At 41.4% G+C, this 15,227-nt stretch overlaps 1 protein-coding gene across 1 annotated transcript in view; it reads right to left on the bottom strand.

Annotated features, from left to right (window-relative positions):
• GORASP1 (golgi reassembly stacking protein 1) overlaps positions 1 to 14,557 on the bottom strand; it is a 234,994-nt gene extending 220,437 nt beyond the window's left edge. Inside the window, exons 1-2 of the mRNA XM_086941451.1 lie at positions 14,355 to 14,557; positions 3,093 to 3,173 (exon numbers count right to left, since the gene is read on the bottom strand). Of these exons, the coding sequence (XP_086797577.1) occupies positions 3,093 to 3,173; positions 14,355 to 14,420 (147 nt within the window). The 5' untranslated portion in view covers positions 14,421 to 14,557. The remainder of the gene's footprint in view (positions 1 to 3,092; positions 3,174 to 14,354) is intronic.
• Positions 14,558 to 15,227: the final 670 nt, after the last annotated feature.

Here is a 15,227-nt window from a genome sequence, read left to right as displayed (position 1 = left end):
TTATATCTGGGTGCCTCCAGCAGGGCCATCGGGCGACTTCAGGTGCTGCAAAATGCGGCTGCCCGTTTGGTGTTGAGGCTCCCCAGGAGATCCCCCTCCAAACCCGCGCTCCACGCACTTCACTGGCTTCCAGTTGCCAGTCGGGTTGAATTTAAAACTCTCTCCACATGCCATCGTATTGTGAATGGCAAGGCTCCTGCGTTGCTCAGGAACTTGGTGACCGTGTATGAACCCACACGTAGCCTTCGATCCTCCTGCACAGGGCTCTTAACGATACCAAGAGTAAGGAAAGCCCGCATGGGGGGTAGATCTTTTAGGCATCTGGCGGCCAAACACTGGAATGCTCTTCCTTCTAGCCTGCGTTTGGAGCCATCAGAATTGATTTTCAGAAAAAAACTCAAGACCATTCTGTTTAGCAGGTAGTCGGCGGGGAGGGTGGGTGGAACCTCAGCTTCTCACTTATCACAGCGCGGGGACACGCCGGTGGGCGTACTTCCAAGCGCCTTATAAATGTCCAAAATGAAATGAAAATGAAAAGTGCCGAACGGTTATTATTCCTAGCCCTTTTGAGGGATCGTTCTACCAATCTTCTTGGGTAGTTCCTGGAGATCAATTGTTCTGTAAGAGCCGTAGAATGATTTTTAAAGGCCCCGGCATTTGAACAATTCCTTTGGACTCTAAGAAACTGTCCGTATGGCAGGTTCTCCCGTAAGGATTTTGGGTGATAGCTGTCAAAGCATAACAGGGAGTTCTTTGCCAGTGGTTTCCTATAAAGTTGGATTGTAAACCCTCTGGAGTAAATGTGATAAGTAAATCCAGGGAAGCCAATCTGTCTCTTCCTATCTCGATTGTGAATCGGAGGTAATCATTCCTGCTATTTAACCATTTCAGAAACTCTTGGCAGTTCTAACTCGTGCCACGCCATACCACTAGGACATCATCGATGTACCTTCTCCAAGTTCTGATACATCCAAGAAAAGGGTTGGTGCTAGCCATACTGTGGTCGTGCTTTCACGATGGTTAAGACGCACTTGGGTTTTACTCGCTTTTACTTCTTTTACAACTTACATATGCAGAGCGATGCTGGCATACTGTGGTCATGTTTTCACGATGGTCAAGACGTACTTGGGTCTTACTCGCTTTTACCTTTTTTTCACAACTTACATCCTGAGTGAGGGCGAATATTGTAAACTGTATGCCGGATTGTGGTTGACCATTACAATTATTAATCCAGAGCGAGCTGGGCGAGCACTGTAACCTTCATACTGAGTGGGTGAGGTAATGGTCAATAACTCCACTACGATTTTCTGATTCAAATGTGCTGGGGCTACAACCCCCTTTTTTGAGTTAAACAACACTTGGCACTGTGTGGCGCTGATATCTGTCTGTCTAAACATATGAGATATAAGTGGCATTTTCAGCCCTGTTGTTTTTTGCCCCTTTTCTAGAGCGGTGCTTCCCCTTTACCCTGAACCGTGGCCAGGTGGGGTGAGGTCCATACATCTTCCGAGTGGGGTAAGAGGTCTTCTCCTTTGGCTACTCCGACAATTCGATCCATTGTTGAGATTTCTGCACTGAAAAAGCTCTTTCTATGGGTGTGCTTGAATAAATGTCATTTATTACTAGGATTGCAAAGTTAGAACCTAGTATATATATATATATATATATATATATATATATATATATTATACACATACACACACACACACACACACACACACACAAGTATAAGAACGCGGTGTTTACTAACAAGACTTCTACTAAATATTTCCATGTTTTTACTATTCCCAGAAAACCCTAACTTGGAAAGGTGAAGCTACCGATGTGGACACCTAGTGGATACAGGTGATCTTAGTATCGGTTTTGAAATCTATTCAAAGTTTTGAGCACCAACTTTTTGTTTTAAGAGCACTTGTTCGTAGTACCAATTATTTTATTATGGTCCTGATGAAAGCAATGACAATCTGCGTCATAAATTGCTGAAACATGTTGACCCTGGAATACATCTAGACGATCCAAAAATACTTTGGTTGTCTCTGACTACTTTTTAACATTGGTAGAGAGGGTAGCAATAGAATAAAGTTTACGTCCAGTACCCCCTCATCCAATTTTATTTCACACACTTTCTCTTGTTTTCTCACCATTTTTTGCACTGCGACATCAGTCCCTTCTTTCAACACTCAAGCATCCTCCTAGTAGAGAAGTAAGACCACGGAAAATCTATCTGATCATGTGAGGGTTATTAACAACCTTAGCCCTCCATGTGAAAGATAATAGATAACACCAAGAGTGGTCTTAAGAGGAACCCAAATGATGAAGGTCGGTTCCATGTGGTGACTGATGGGCATCCTTATCTGATCACTTGGTGGGTTCAATGTAAGGCTGACCTATATCTCCAAAGTACACACATGGCATGGCATTAGAGTCCTCTGTAGGTGCATATCCGGCATTCTTGTTCTTGTTAATACTAGACACTCTGATACTTTTTGTCTTTTAAGTACAGGTAGGGGCCGCATCAGAGCTTGGTCTTTAAAATCCCCTTTGACCCTCCTTAAATGTTTGTTGTTCCTTTCACTAATGCCACATGAATAAAAATTCTGAACACTCAGCACTATAGTCACAGCATTTTCCAGCCTGTGGACCCACCTTTTGGGTTACAAGCTCTTGCCCACAGGGATGAGTTGTTTCATATCTTACTCCTTTTTAAAATCAAGAAAGTAGGAAGTAAAAAGGTTTGCCGTGCTGTCTTAAACGTAATGACCTAATCGATAAGGCAGTACAGACCAAACTGCGACTAAAGGAAGAGACTTGTGTAGCTTTTATCAACTGAGAGTTAGAAGACAGCAGGTAACAGATAAATGAGCCTGGTGTAAATTTAAGCACACCGTAGTTTAAAATAATCTGCAACTAACCAACCGGCACAACTGCAAAAAATCCACACTTTGGGTGCACTATACACCAGAATTTCCATTCCAATAAAGCAAAACAATCTCCAGGAGAAATCCAGAACAGGTTTCTCATACAAAGCATTGTAAAACGAACCAAGACACTCTTCATGCACATGCGTCAATTCCAACTGATCACCTACTCACCAGTCTTGCATGACCTATTGAGATGATAAAATCAAAGAAAGGTTCCAGGCCTCCACGTTGAGCTGGGGAGTTCTCTTGCACCTGTAAGATTAACAAGCATTGGTAAATGAATTCGGTTTAGTCTATGTGACTAATAAGCCGTTTTGTTGAAATGTGTAGCTTGCTGTGAAGTTGTACCATACAAGTTATAGAAAGTCTGTTAAAGTGTTATGACTGGTTTATGTACAAAAAGGCAATATATTGTTCTGTTACTAGTGATATAGTGTGGGTACGTAATTGCGAACTTCTGAAAAATGAATTGAAAGAGGGAAATAATAGATTTGAGGTAATAGCAATATTATGTGTGTATAGGAGTTCCAAACACTTTTGGGCCGAGTGCCAGTGGACTGACTGCACCATTCAAATCATGTCTCTATTGCCTGCAAGTCAACTGCACTTGTGATCGGCCGTTCAGTAGTAAAATATTGCAATATTTGGTGTTTAGAGGGGTTCCTATGGCTTTGGTCCTCGGTGTCACTGTGCCTGCTGAACCACTGAAATCATGACCCTAGAGCCTGCAAGGTAACTACACTATTGACTGCTTACTTTGTAGTTAAATATAGAAATATTTGGTGTTTAGAGGAGCTCTGACAACTTGTTGGACCGGTGTGAGTGCACCTGCAGCACCATTGAAATCATGGCCCTAGTGCCTGCTAGATAGCTGCACTTGTATATGCCTGTATGGTAGTTTACCAATTTTCTGCGTTTAGTGGGGTCCCCGGAGCTTTTGGCCCTAATGCCACTGCACCTGCTTTACCATTCAAATCAAGCCCCTTTTAACTGCAAGATAACTGCAATTGTGTCTGCCTGTATAGTAGTAAAATATACTGTGTGTATATCATAGCATAATCATATCAAGCAGAAAGGAAGGGTAACTACATAAAGGAACCATGAATACAATTAAATACAAAAAAACTCTATTTCATTTAATAAATGTTCATATTAAAACAAAATGTACATCAATGTCAATATTACATAAAATTCAGTAAAAAACAAGAAATAACAGATTATACAGAATTGACAAAAATTAATCATATTAAAAAAGACCATAAAGTGGCAATCAATGCTTTCCGACGCGCGTTTCGGCGTTTCAAGGACGCCTTCTTCAGGAGACAAATTCTGTCTGAAATTATTAGAATTTCCACAACATGGCTTATTGCAAACTCAAGTTCCCTTAGATTTCTTAATCAGTCTTATTCAAATGATGAAAGAAATATATCTTTTACTGATTAATGAAAGCGTGAGGTAATTCCATGCAGCATGTAGTATCCAAAGTCAAGAAAGTAGGATTCTCTATTTCATGTATAACTTCGGGAATTTGGAAGAATATACTGTTCAATGCAGGCAGATACACCAAAGTGTGTTCTTTTTTCGGAAAACCCAGTTCGTCGTAGATACAGATAAGGATCTACTGCGTCGATTTCACTAGTATATGCAAATCACGCTCAGCAGGTGTCGATAAAAGGATGTGAGAAGCTGTATACAAAAATAACAACGACGCTGTAAAGGGGTGGCCGATGCTTTCACCTTCGCATCCAGTTCAAAATTGGCGAATTTCGATAAGAATTATCGAAGTCTGCATACACTGACAAGGCGCTGCAATGGATAGCCGCTGGCGTCCTGTGACCGTTGGAGATCGTATCGAATAGAATATTTTCTATCCCCCCCCCCCTAGTTGTGTCTCTGCCTGTAGGGCACATTGGCTGCCTTTGTGTTAAGACAATGTGCCAGCATTCATTCGCCAACTTAGTTAATGTCTGGCTGAAATTGATTCCAATTACTAGGTTATACCTATATCATCATCTTAATACTGCAGGGAGTACTTGCTCGTCTACACAGTTACAGATAGTACCAAGTCGCAAATATCAATATTCATTAGTTCTTCACTCTGTTTCTCCACAGAATATCACTTTACCATTGTAGGACACACAGAACCAGAGAAGCAATTTTTTTGTTAGCCTCACTGCACCACTTCTGTTGACACCCCCGCCCCCCCCACCGACTCCAGGCTCACCACTGCTCGATCCCCCGTCCCACCCCCAAACTCTCCTTTTCCCTGCCCCTCCCACCGTTTCAAAAGCGACACCTATTCCGAACTTTAAGAAAAGGTGCCTTCCTCCGCACAAAAGCTGCATATGTGCATACCTGCCGGTTTTCTATTTAAGTAAAATGAGTTATACTGTGCCTCACCTCTCCCGATCAAATGGGTGAGATATAGAAATCTGTAAATACAGATCAGAGCCCAGTGGATGAAAATGCTCAGGTGCTCACTATATTTTTAACCGCCGCCATTAAACAAGTTTGTGTATTCTTTTGCTAATTATCCACCGCCCGTGTTTTTCAGAACTGCGACTGAAAAGGTGCAGCTGTCTTAGCGCAGTTACATGATGAAAATGTACTTCTGTGTATTTTTCTGACTGCTGTGCCAGACCCATTCTTTATCTCAGAAATGTCTTTGATTCCATGGTTGCATGTACGATTCCCTGTAGGTCCACTCAGCCATACATGTTTCTGATAAAATGATAGCCGTTTAGTTGATTAGCAAATGCGTGATGTCACTTTGTCTAAAACCGTGTGAGGTCTCTTCCTGTATTGTCACTGGGGTCAAAGTTATGGTGTTCTGGCTTTTGCCCTCCAAGCAGATCTAAGAGGTATGCCCAACAGCTGCGCAACATACACACCCAAGTCACTTTAGCAGAGGAAAATGGCGACTGCCAGCCCATCTTTTCAATTAGGTATTTAAAATGGTCTATAATCTTTCCACCACCAAAGCACCTATGCCTGCTGGATGTGGACTCCAGATGCTGGTAGTACAGCTGCAGGCCTGACAGGGCAAAAACTGATTGTAGCCCTCGTAGTAACTGCCCTTCATGGTCCTATTGGAAGCAGCAGAAGACACTATATGAAGGTTGCAGAGTAAGGCCTGGAAATGGAGTAGCCAGGCCTACTGGGAGATAGCGGGTCTACTACTAGTTGGTCACAGGCGTTGAGCAGTTGGATGTATGTAGATTCAGTCAGGAGTGGAGTGCAACCTTTACTTCAACGTACATTATCCGTGGTAGTAATTAAGAAAGGCTGGTCAGTAAGGAGCTCCACTACCGATACATTTAAGACATTTAAGTAGTAGTCTCTTGCTTTCTACCATGAGATAAGACCGCTGCTGTTTTGTGATAAGCTAGGTTGAGGTTCACTCACAAAGTTAGTCTTCTTGCAATGGGAATGGTGATATGCCCGGTTTGTTCAACAGCACTTCTGTTTTTAGATAAAGCTAAAGAGAGTCAAAAATACCTGGTAGCACTGCTGTATTATTTGTTCTTCCAGAGGAATGTGCATTTGGAGGCATAGCTTTTCAATAATGTTAGGGGCGTGAGTCTGCGATTTCCTAACAAGCATCAAGGTATACCCAACTAAAACGATAGGGCAAGATGGAGCTCCTGGACAGTGGTAACAGGCAGGGTTAGGAGCATGCTTTTTCAGTTATTTAGAAAAGTACACCCAGTCAGCATTGGAGCTCAGTGAGATAGTCCACTGTAGTCCAGTTCCTCTTTACAGCAAAGTAGGGGAGAAAGGCCATGGAGAGCAAACTAGCATAACCCAAACTTAACATCAACAGACCAGGCTTAGGGTGAGCAGCAGCAGCAGAGTTTTTAGTAGCCCAGGCACAGCAGCAGAACACGTGTGGAAAGATTGAGGAATCAGGGTAAGCAGGCTAAATAAAAGCATCAATAGGTAGAAAAAGCTGCAGAATACCGAACATGCAATATTAAGGCACCTAAACCTCCAGGAAGGGAAAGTTTGGAACTTCCTGAACCATACAACTGGTGAACTCCATGGTGAGCTATATAGCAAGGAACCAATGATCTCACTTTATTTCTCCTTTATAATAAAATATATAGAAATAGTTTCAGAAATCTAACGATATGATCATTATGTGCAAGGATTAATGTGCTGAACAACATTGTAATTTGTTTTTTTCTACTGAGATGTACAATGCCTATTGTTAAGCTTCAAGCAGTAAAGTTTTGAGCGAATGTTTTTAAGTGGCTGTGGATGTAGTATGTTCAATCAGTTATTTGCCAAATCTGGCCTGGGATATGTGAATGGCAGTTGATTATGTAGTGTACCAGATTCCAGAAATTTCTGACAGTCGGTGGGGATGCCCACATTTAAAAAAAAATTCAGCTGGGGGGGGTTTCATCCTAAAGTTTGAAGACCTCTGCCTTGGAGCTTGCTAGATAACTGCACTTGTGACTGCTTGGTTAGTTGTCAACTAAAGCAATATTATGGGTTTAGATGAGTTATGCCAACTTTTGGCCACAGTGCCACTGCACCATTTAAACCAAGCCCCTTTCAATTGCAAGGTAACTGCCATTCTGCCTGTTTAGTAGTGAAAGGCATCAATTTTGGTGTTTTTAGGGCGGTGCCAAGAGCTTTTGGTCCTGGTGCTACTGCACCTGCTGCACCATTGGAATCAAGACCCTGTTTGCAAGGTAACTACTTGTGGCTACATGTTTAGCTTTATATTTTAGCAATAATCTGGGTTTAGTAGGGTCCCTAGACCTTTTGGCCCCAGAGCCACTGCACATGCTGCACCAGTCAAATCAAGTACCTTTTAACTGCAAGTTAACTGCAATTGTGATTGCCTGTTTAGTAGATAAATATAGCAATTATTTGTTTAGAGGAGTTCTGACATCCTTTGGGCCGGGTGCTACTGCGCCCGCTGCACCATTTAAATCATGACCCTGTTGTCTGCAAGGTAACCACACTTGTAGCAGCCTGTTTAGTAGTAAGATATAGCATAGCTCTTGTAAATTAACTTTATTTTTAATGTGCAATGTTGATGACATTTAGAATTTGATCATAATGACAAAATACATTAAGTTGAAAAAAATCAATCAGATAATGCCTACAAGGTGCAAAGAAAGGTACTGAGGCATGAATAGGAAATGCCACAAACATTCTAAGGCTAAAGCATCTGCTTTCCACAACTAAGTAATAAAAAGCCAACATTCCAGCATACTTTTAGAAGCGGTCTGCCTTTTCCGTGGGAAAAGATTGTATCTGGACAGTGAACGGGGCTTAAACAGTGTGAACAGCTTTAGTAGAAGTATTGTAAATGTGTGCAGCAAGGGGAAGTTAACAAAAAAAAAAGCTCCACGCAAAAGTGAACAAACACAGTAATTCGGGGATTGGACCCGATAAGAGCCCCTTTTACAATATATTAAATACAAGAGATTTCAAAATCACAGAACAAGCACTGTGCAGGTGAATCCTAATAGAGGAAAGGTATGCTTTAAGGAACTTGAAGGGTGGCTAATATGGCTGTAGCTTACTCCCTTACACTGGTCCAATGTTAAGTAATTAAAAGAGAACATTGACAATTCTGAACAAACGCCAACATTGCGTTCATAGAGAAACAGCACTCCTGAACTATTCATTGTGTAACCACATCCGCTGCAGTGTGTACCAAGGTGCAGTAGTGCTCTATGGCAGCTGACAAGCGGTCGGTGAACCCCACACCACAAGTCATTAAGAACTCAGTGTAAACATTCCAGAAACCACCTCTTCAAACACTTTTAAGAGTAGCTTTGGGCACAATTGTGTGTACAGCACATTCTAATCTAAAAGCAAACAAGTACCAAGACACATTAGCATGTATTCAAATGGTGGGGTCAAATGTTTAAGAATTACCAAATTCAAAAGATAAAAATGTAGCTGATCTAATTGCACTGCTACAGTAATTTCTAGTGTGTTAATGGACTTCCTTATCAACTTCAGACTATTTTGATAAAAAACAAAACTATCCTGGCGCACTGTGCAAATCCTTCAGGGACATTGTAAGAGCATGCCATCTGATAACGCAGTCTTGTGATTCTTAAATGAGGGAGACTAATTGAAGAGGTTATATTTTTCACCTAACCTTGCATCAAAGTGAAAGATTAAACTAGCCATCACTTAAGCACTCCAATAGTTATTGGCCAGGTACTACATGGGGAACGTCTACGAATACTACAGTTTACTCCAGGTAGGTTTTTCCGTCCACTCAATATGATCACAAGGCAAAGTTTGGTGCATCTACTACCAATATCAAGGGATACCAACAATTAAGACAGCAGATAAACCAGCCTTTGCACAATATGAACATGAACTGCTGCGGCTGCTGTAAAACAAGCTACTTAAGAAGAAATGCCATAGGTCTAGCTTTAAAAGAATGTTGTACGGTAATATGAAGCATTACAAGCAGATACCATGGGAATGTTCATGTATTTTTGAGGAAGAAAGAACTGTAAAATACTGGTGTAGGTTAAAATATCAGGTGACTGTTAAACTGCCAGGCACAAAACTCAATGTAGGTTTATGACTGACCTCCTCCCATTTGTGCTGCTGCCAGATAAAACACCATAAATTATCTAGTTATACAAGAACTTTAATATCATTACAGTGTCATGAGTGTGCCCATGAAAGTTTAATCTCAGGCAACTGGAGAAATATACAAAATGATCACAGCAGTGTGGAGAGCTCTACTTTTTTGAGGAAGCACACAACTTCTGACCAATCAAAACATGTACTCCTTGGCCCACAACATGTGAGCCAAGCCAAAGCCGCCCTCCTGGTGATTCTCACATACTTTTCTGGCAAGAGTTGCGCTGTCAAGCCAGACCATAAAAATCCTGCCAATGCTCCCTAAGGAACTTTGCACCGTTTGGTAAAACGGCAGTAGGGGTATTCTCCCCAGTACTGAACAAATATGAAGAAACCGTGCAAAATAGGTTTTTTTCCACAAAATGTAGCATTATTAATTAAGACTTAGGTTTATTTATTCACATTTTTCTCTAGTCCCTAAAACTACTCGCCTCCAGAAACATCTGGAACCACAGAAAAACCTTTTTATAGCTACTAAAGAAAATATTAATATTCCTGAAAAGGCTACGCCAGAAACGATGCAAATCATATTTTGCAAAATAACACCAATAAACAATTACTAGCCTAACATTCAGACTAATGTGATATCTTGTGAAGCTTAACAATGCTGTTATTTGAAATAACATTATAAACAGTATGAATTTGAAAATAAATGCACTGTACTCAGTTCTCCGATCTTGATCAATGGAAATAGGTTCTACTTTGGCTTTTAGCCAGTAAAGCATATATGGCCAACAAGGCATGTCCACAATGTGACATTTAGCCAATACATTAATGGGTCAAAGAGGGGGCCTGTTTGGGTTGAGAGGAGCAACTGCGAAGACATCGTCTGCCAGAGGATATAAATTGAGTGGTGCGTGCAGTGTGCTCAACTATTAAACCACATGAACAGAAGAAGGAATATAAACCGTCCCACGCACAGTACCACTGCAGGTCCTCCAGATAAGCTAATAAAGCATTAGGACAGCAAAGAGAATGGAGAGATTCTTAGAAGCCAAGAGTTTGTTAGGAAGATAAAGTTAATGTGAGATGTATTCGAGTTGTCACAAAGTGCGTGGTCACAACAATTAAAGAGTAATGTATGAGAAATCTTTGCTACAAAAAGTATCATATGATCTGAGCACCCCCTATAGAATAAGCACCATTTTTTTTTTATAAACCGTTACTAAAGTTCAAAAATGTACCACCAGGAGCAAACTCCAAAGATTGGCTTTAAACGGTTCATGTCTCCGGATTTTTTCGGAACTTTAAAACAAATAAGGTCACTGTAGGATTTCACGAGAACGGTTAGCTAACACATTTTAAAAGGAGTCACTTTTTTGTCAGGCTGAAGGATTGGAACAGGACTAATTTCTTATCTCGTAACAAGCGGACGGAGGATAAGGCTGATGAAATATGATCAGTTTTCCTTATGTCCAAAATGATGTGAGCAGTTACATTTTGGATCTGGTGGAGCATGCAGGAAAGCCAAGCTTCAGTGCCCAAAATATATAATTTGTAAAATGTTGCTGGCAAGCAATTAGGGAGACGAAAATAAGAGCACATAAAAATTCTCTATTGACAGAGCCACAGTATGAAACAAATCCACCGAGAGCACTCAGAGACAAGTGTCTACCATGGTGCCCTTGTTTTTCGAACTGAAAACATTCCATACAAATGCTATAGCTTCTGGCGGAAGATAAGAGGATGACATGATGGTTTAAGTTGGACTAGCGAGACACACCATCGATTCTAGGATTGGTTTTCAATTAACTTGCAAATTTATGGGTGGCAGATTGAAAAGTAATATGAATTGTTGCTTCATGTGTTGTAAACACCAATCTTGCCTCCCTCCTTATAAATAGAGCATATTAGGTAACTTATCAACCAAGACAAAGATTAGAGAACAACAAGTCTCCTATCATCATCTCTTGATGGAAAGGGCACATTTGAAGCCAATGATTTTTGGTTAGCCTATAAAATCATGCACTTTGAAGCCTCTTTACACATGTACATATTTACCTCTGGCTACCCACAGCCCATTGGGATGTCTGTGCTACTGAACCCATTGTAAGATGTTCCATTCAGTTATCTTGCTGGAATTTAGTGTAAAACAATATGTTTCCAAATGGCAATAAGGTGAATTCAGAGTAGGATATTTACTGTGTGAATTAATCTGTCGCTTAAATATCAATGCTATTTTGTGTCACAATGTCCATTTTCAGGTCCTTAATTTTCACTGCCATCAATACGAATAAAGAGCATGCCTGCTATACCTGAAGAGGGCATGCCTTAGCATTTGAGCACCATTCAAAGACTCCTCACAAGTACAACGAGAAGCTTAACTGAAGTACGTTTCAATAGCCATAAAAAAGACTAAGATCAAGAATTCCCTTTCAGTGGCATAGCCCATGCAATTGCAGATGCAAAAACAGGTTGCAAAAGCAAGGTTCTGAGAGGAGTACAATGCATTGGGCAGATGCATCTGCAGCCCAATATGAAGAAAATGAAGATACGTCAGCTGGCTCTAATAAGGTACCAATGCCAATTCTCTCGGAATTTAGCATGAGTATACCACTAAATGTCACATAGAGATAACTAAGCAATTCGTCGCCTAGAAACTAGAGCTCTATTTCTACAGGAGACTGTTCATCTCGGAAAGCCTGGCTAAAGAAGTTTGGATCTTGGTGCTCTTCTCTGGGAACATATTTCCTTCAAATTGTCTCCACCCGCAGTATAAAACACTGTCAGATTAATCTAGCAAAGACCAAATCAGGTAAAACAAAAAAAGCATATATACGTGCTGCTGGGTAGATAAAATTCACTAGAAGATATGCTAAGCACGGGGTACAGGATATATGCCAAGAGTACTACACTACTATATATTGTTACAAAACCAACCCTTTCACCTCTGTCTCACATGAGATAAACTGTACAGATTTCAATAATAATAGTCCACCTCCTACATTAAAAAAGTTCCCTTAAATCCGCCAACACTAAAGTGGGGCTTTGGCAAGAAAAACAGGCAAAAGGAGGCCAAGATAGGAGTGGCCTAAAAAATTAGATTAGTAAAAAAACGAAGCCAGATGCTAACTACATACACAGATATATAACAGTAACAACTCTAATTCGATACGAAAGAAAAATATGAGCTGGCAGGGAAGCACAGGGTAATAACGAAAGACTACTAATAAAGGGACAACACACTATTACTGGTCCAAGGACATGAGCCAAATACCTGCTAAATGAAGAAAGAGAAATGTTAACACTGAGTCTCAGAACCTCACACTCAATTGGCAAACTTTACATCATTTCTATAAGCGTTTTAGAGACCTGTGATGCTGAAAACATGTTGATGGAACACCACTGAACGGATTAAGAACAGGGGCGACCAAGAGAGATGGTGACTTTGATGCGAGAACGGGGTCTCAAGGGGATTGGGTTATGCCAGGAAAGAGATCAAACCAACTACCCAAGCATAAGGGTGGCGCGAGACCGGTTTAGACTAGACTTTTTTTTGGGGGGGGGGGGGGGGGGGAGATGAAGAGTTTTATATAGCGCTAATGCACGAACTAGACCCAAAGGTATCAGAGCGCTTTACATGAACAACAGTTGTGTTTCAGACGGACACATACATTTTTTTTGTTAGGCACAGGGAGATTTAGTGATCTGCCCTGAATCACAGGATGTGAGCTTCCCCGCCGAGACTAATCCGGTTCCCCAGCTCCGAGGTCAACCTTTCTAGCAGTTAGGCAACATCCTTTCTCCTTGTTGGCTTCTCCAACAAGTAGCTCTCCAGCTACCTGTAATTAGCTCTCCTGTGTGCAGCCCAGACTAATAAATTTAAATGTTTGTTTTGTTGCATTTACATACATGTACCAACATTGAGAGTGTGTACTTAAGACAAAACTGTTTTTCAGAACGCATTAGCTGATATATGAAAAAAACTGCTATATTTTTAAAATATATTTGAATGTGATATCTGAGTGATAAATCATGTTGCCTTGGAAATACTTTTTACAAACGTTATTATCTTGGTGGCAAAGACATTGCAACTAGGACTCTCATATGTTACCCATGTACATTGAAGATTGACTTTTTTTTTACATTACTTCTGGCAACCAAGCTTGATGCACTGAGGTGATCACTCAATCTTGCATATGGTGGACACAAATGGAATCTTGCCGGATGTGGTTACTATAACACTAATGACACAAGATGCTCTCGATGAGTTTCATTGAGCATAAGTAGCTCTCAAAACAGAAAAGGTGGGGGGTACCCAGGTCAAACTCCCGTGGCTTGTGGGAGGGGCGTGATATGTGAATTGCCGATGGCATGCGAGGAAAGAGAACAGACCACTGAAGTTGACCCACACATATGATAAAGTGGCACATTTACGAGACCCGAGCGGGCTTTGTAAATAAGAGCCAAACCACCGAGAAAGAGGAGAGAATGTGATAAATAGAGCAGAGACACAAGAGCAGAGCTTCGCCGTGTGTGCCGCTAACCAGCGAGAAGGAAAAGGCGAACATTTTGTTGGTTTGTGACAAGTTGAGAAAACTGCCCAGCAGCACGAGAACAAAAAAACGGCCAAACAAAGGGACATATGAAATGAAACAAAAAGGGTCGCGGATAGAGCCAGACAATGACGCAAGGCGAACAGGACAATGATAGGGAGGAGGAAAATTAATAAAACGAGGAGGAAAAGAGGATAATAAGTTATATGGTGAAGGCGAGAGGTAAGGATAAAATAATAAATGGGAAACTAAACGCAACAGGAACTCAGCTGGGAACGGTAATCAATCACAAAAGGCCTCTCACCCCGTGCACATGGAAACCCTCGGTACCCCCCAGAGTCTCCTCGCTTCGGCTCAGAGAGATGCCCATGGTGGTGCCAACTCCCCTACGCTGTCTCACTCTGACAGGGGGCGTGTGCACAGCTACAGTCTGGACGTGTATCAGGAAACTTAGATTTAACACCTCCGCAGTCAGACCTAAGCAATCGAATATGGAGAGTGCAAGCTGTCAATGGGCATCAGCTGTAACGTGGACTTCTCCCGTCCAACGGAGAGGTGATGGAAACAGAAATAGTCTTAAACCGCGCAACTGTATTCGGTTAGCCACAAATTGGCGGCCATCTTGGAATGAGCAGGACCTTGCTAACACCACGAAGCGATGTGGTAAATATTTATTTTATTTATTTATGCGTTTCTTTATATAGCGCGTACGTTACCCTTAGGTGTCAGAGCGCTTTACAATAGAACCAGTTACATTACATAAAGACTTTGAAGTACATGAATTACATAAAGGCTACGAAACAGTAAACTCGAAACTCACAAAGAATGGTAGCAAGTATTTCTACTACAGATACTAGCTGTTAGAGTTACATATATACAAGCTGCAAATTCACTCTATTACATTTTAAGAAAAGTTGAAGCGATTATCAGTTGAACAAAAATATATTACATATTTCCAGAAAATGATACTTTCGCCATAGCTGGGGTTCTTGTAGTGCTTATTCAGTCAGGCCTTCAGGGTGTTGTTGCACTCACAGGTGATGATCTTGGGCATGGAGGGATCCCCGAGCTGGTGATGGCCAGATGTCCTCAACGCTTGTTGTCCCGGTTGCCCTCAAAGCTTCTGAGATCTTGCAAATGCCTTACGGCGCTGGGGCCAGCTCTGCGCCGGGGGATG

The sequence above is a fragment of the Lissotriton vulgaris genome, chromosome 10, assembly GCF_964263255.1.
Source record: "Lissotriton vulgaris chromosome 10, aLisVul1.2, whole genome shotgun sequence".
Classification (NCBI taxonomy): Eukaryota; Metazoa; Chordata; class Amphibia; order Caudata; family Salamandridae; genus Lissotriton; species Lissotriton vulgaris.
Note: the sequence above shows the minus strand (reverse complement) of the source record. Positions and strands in the feature narration are given on the sequence as shown.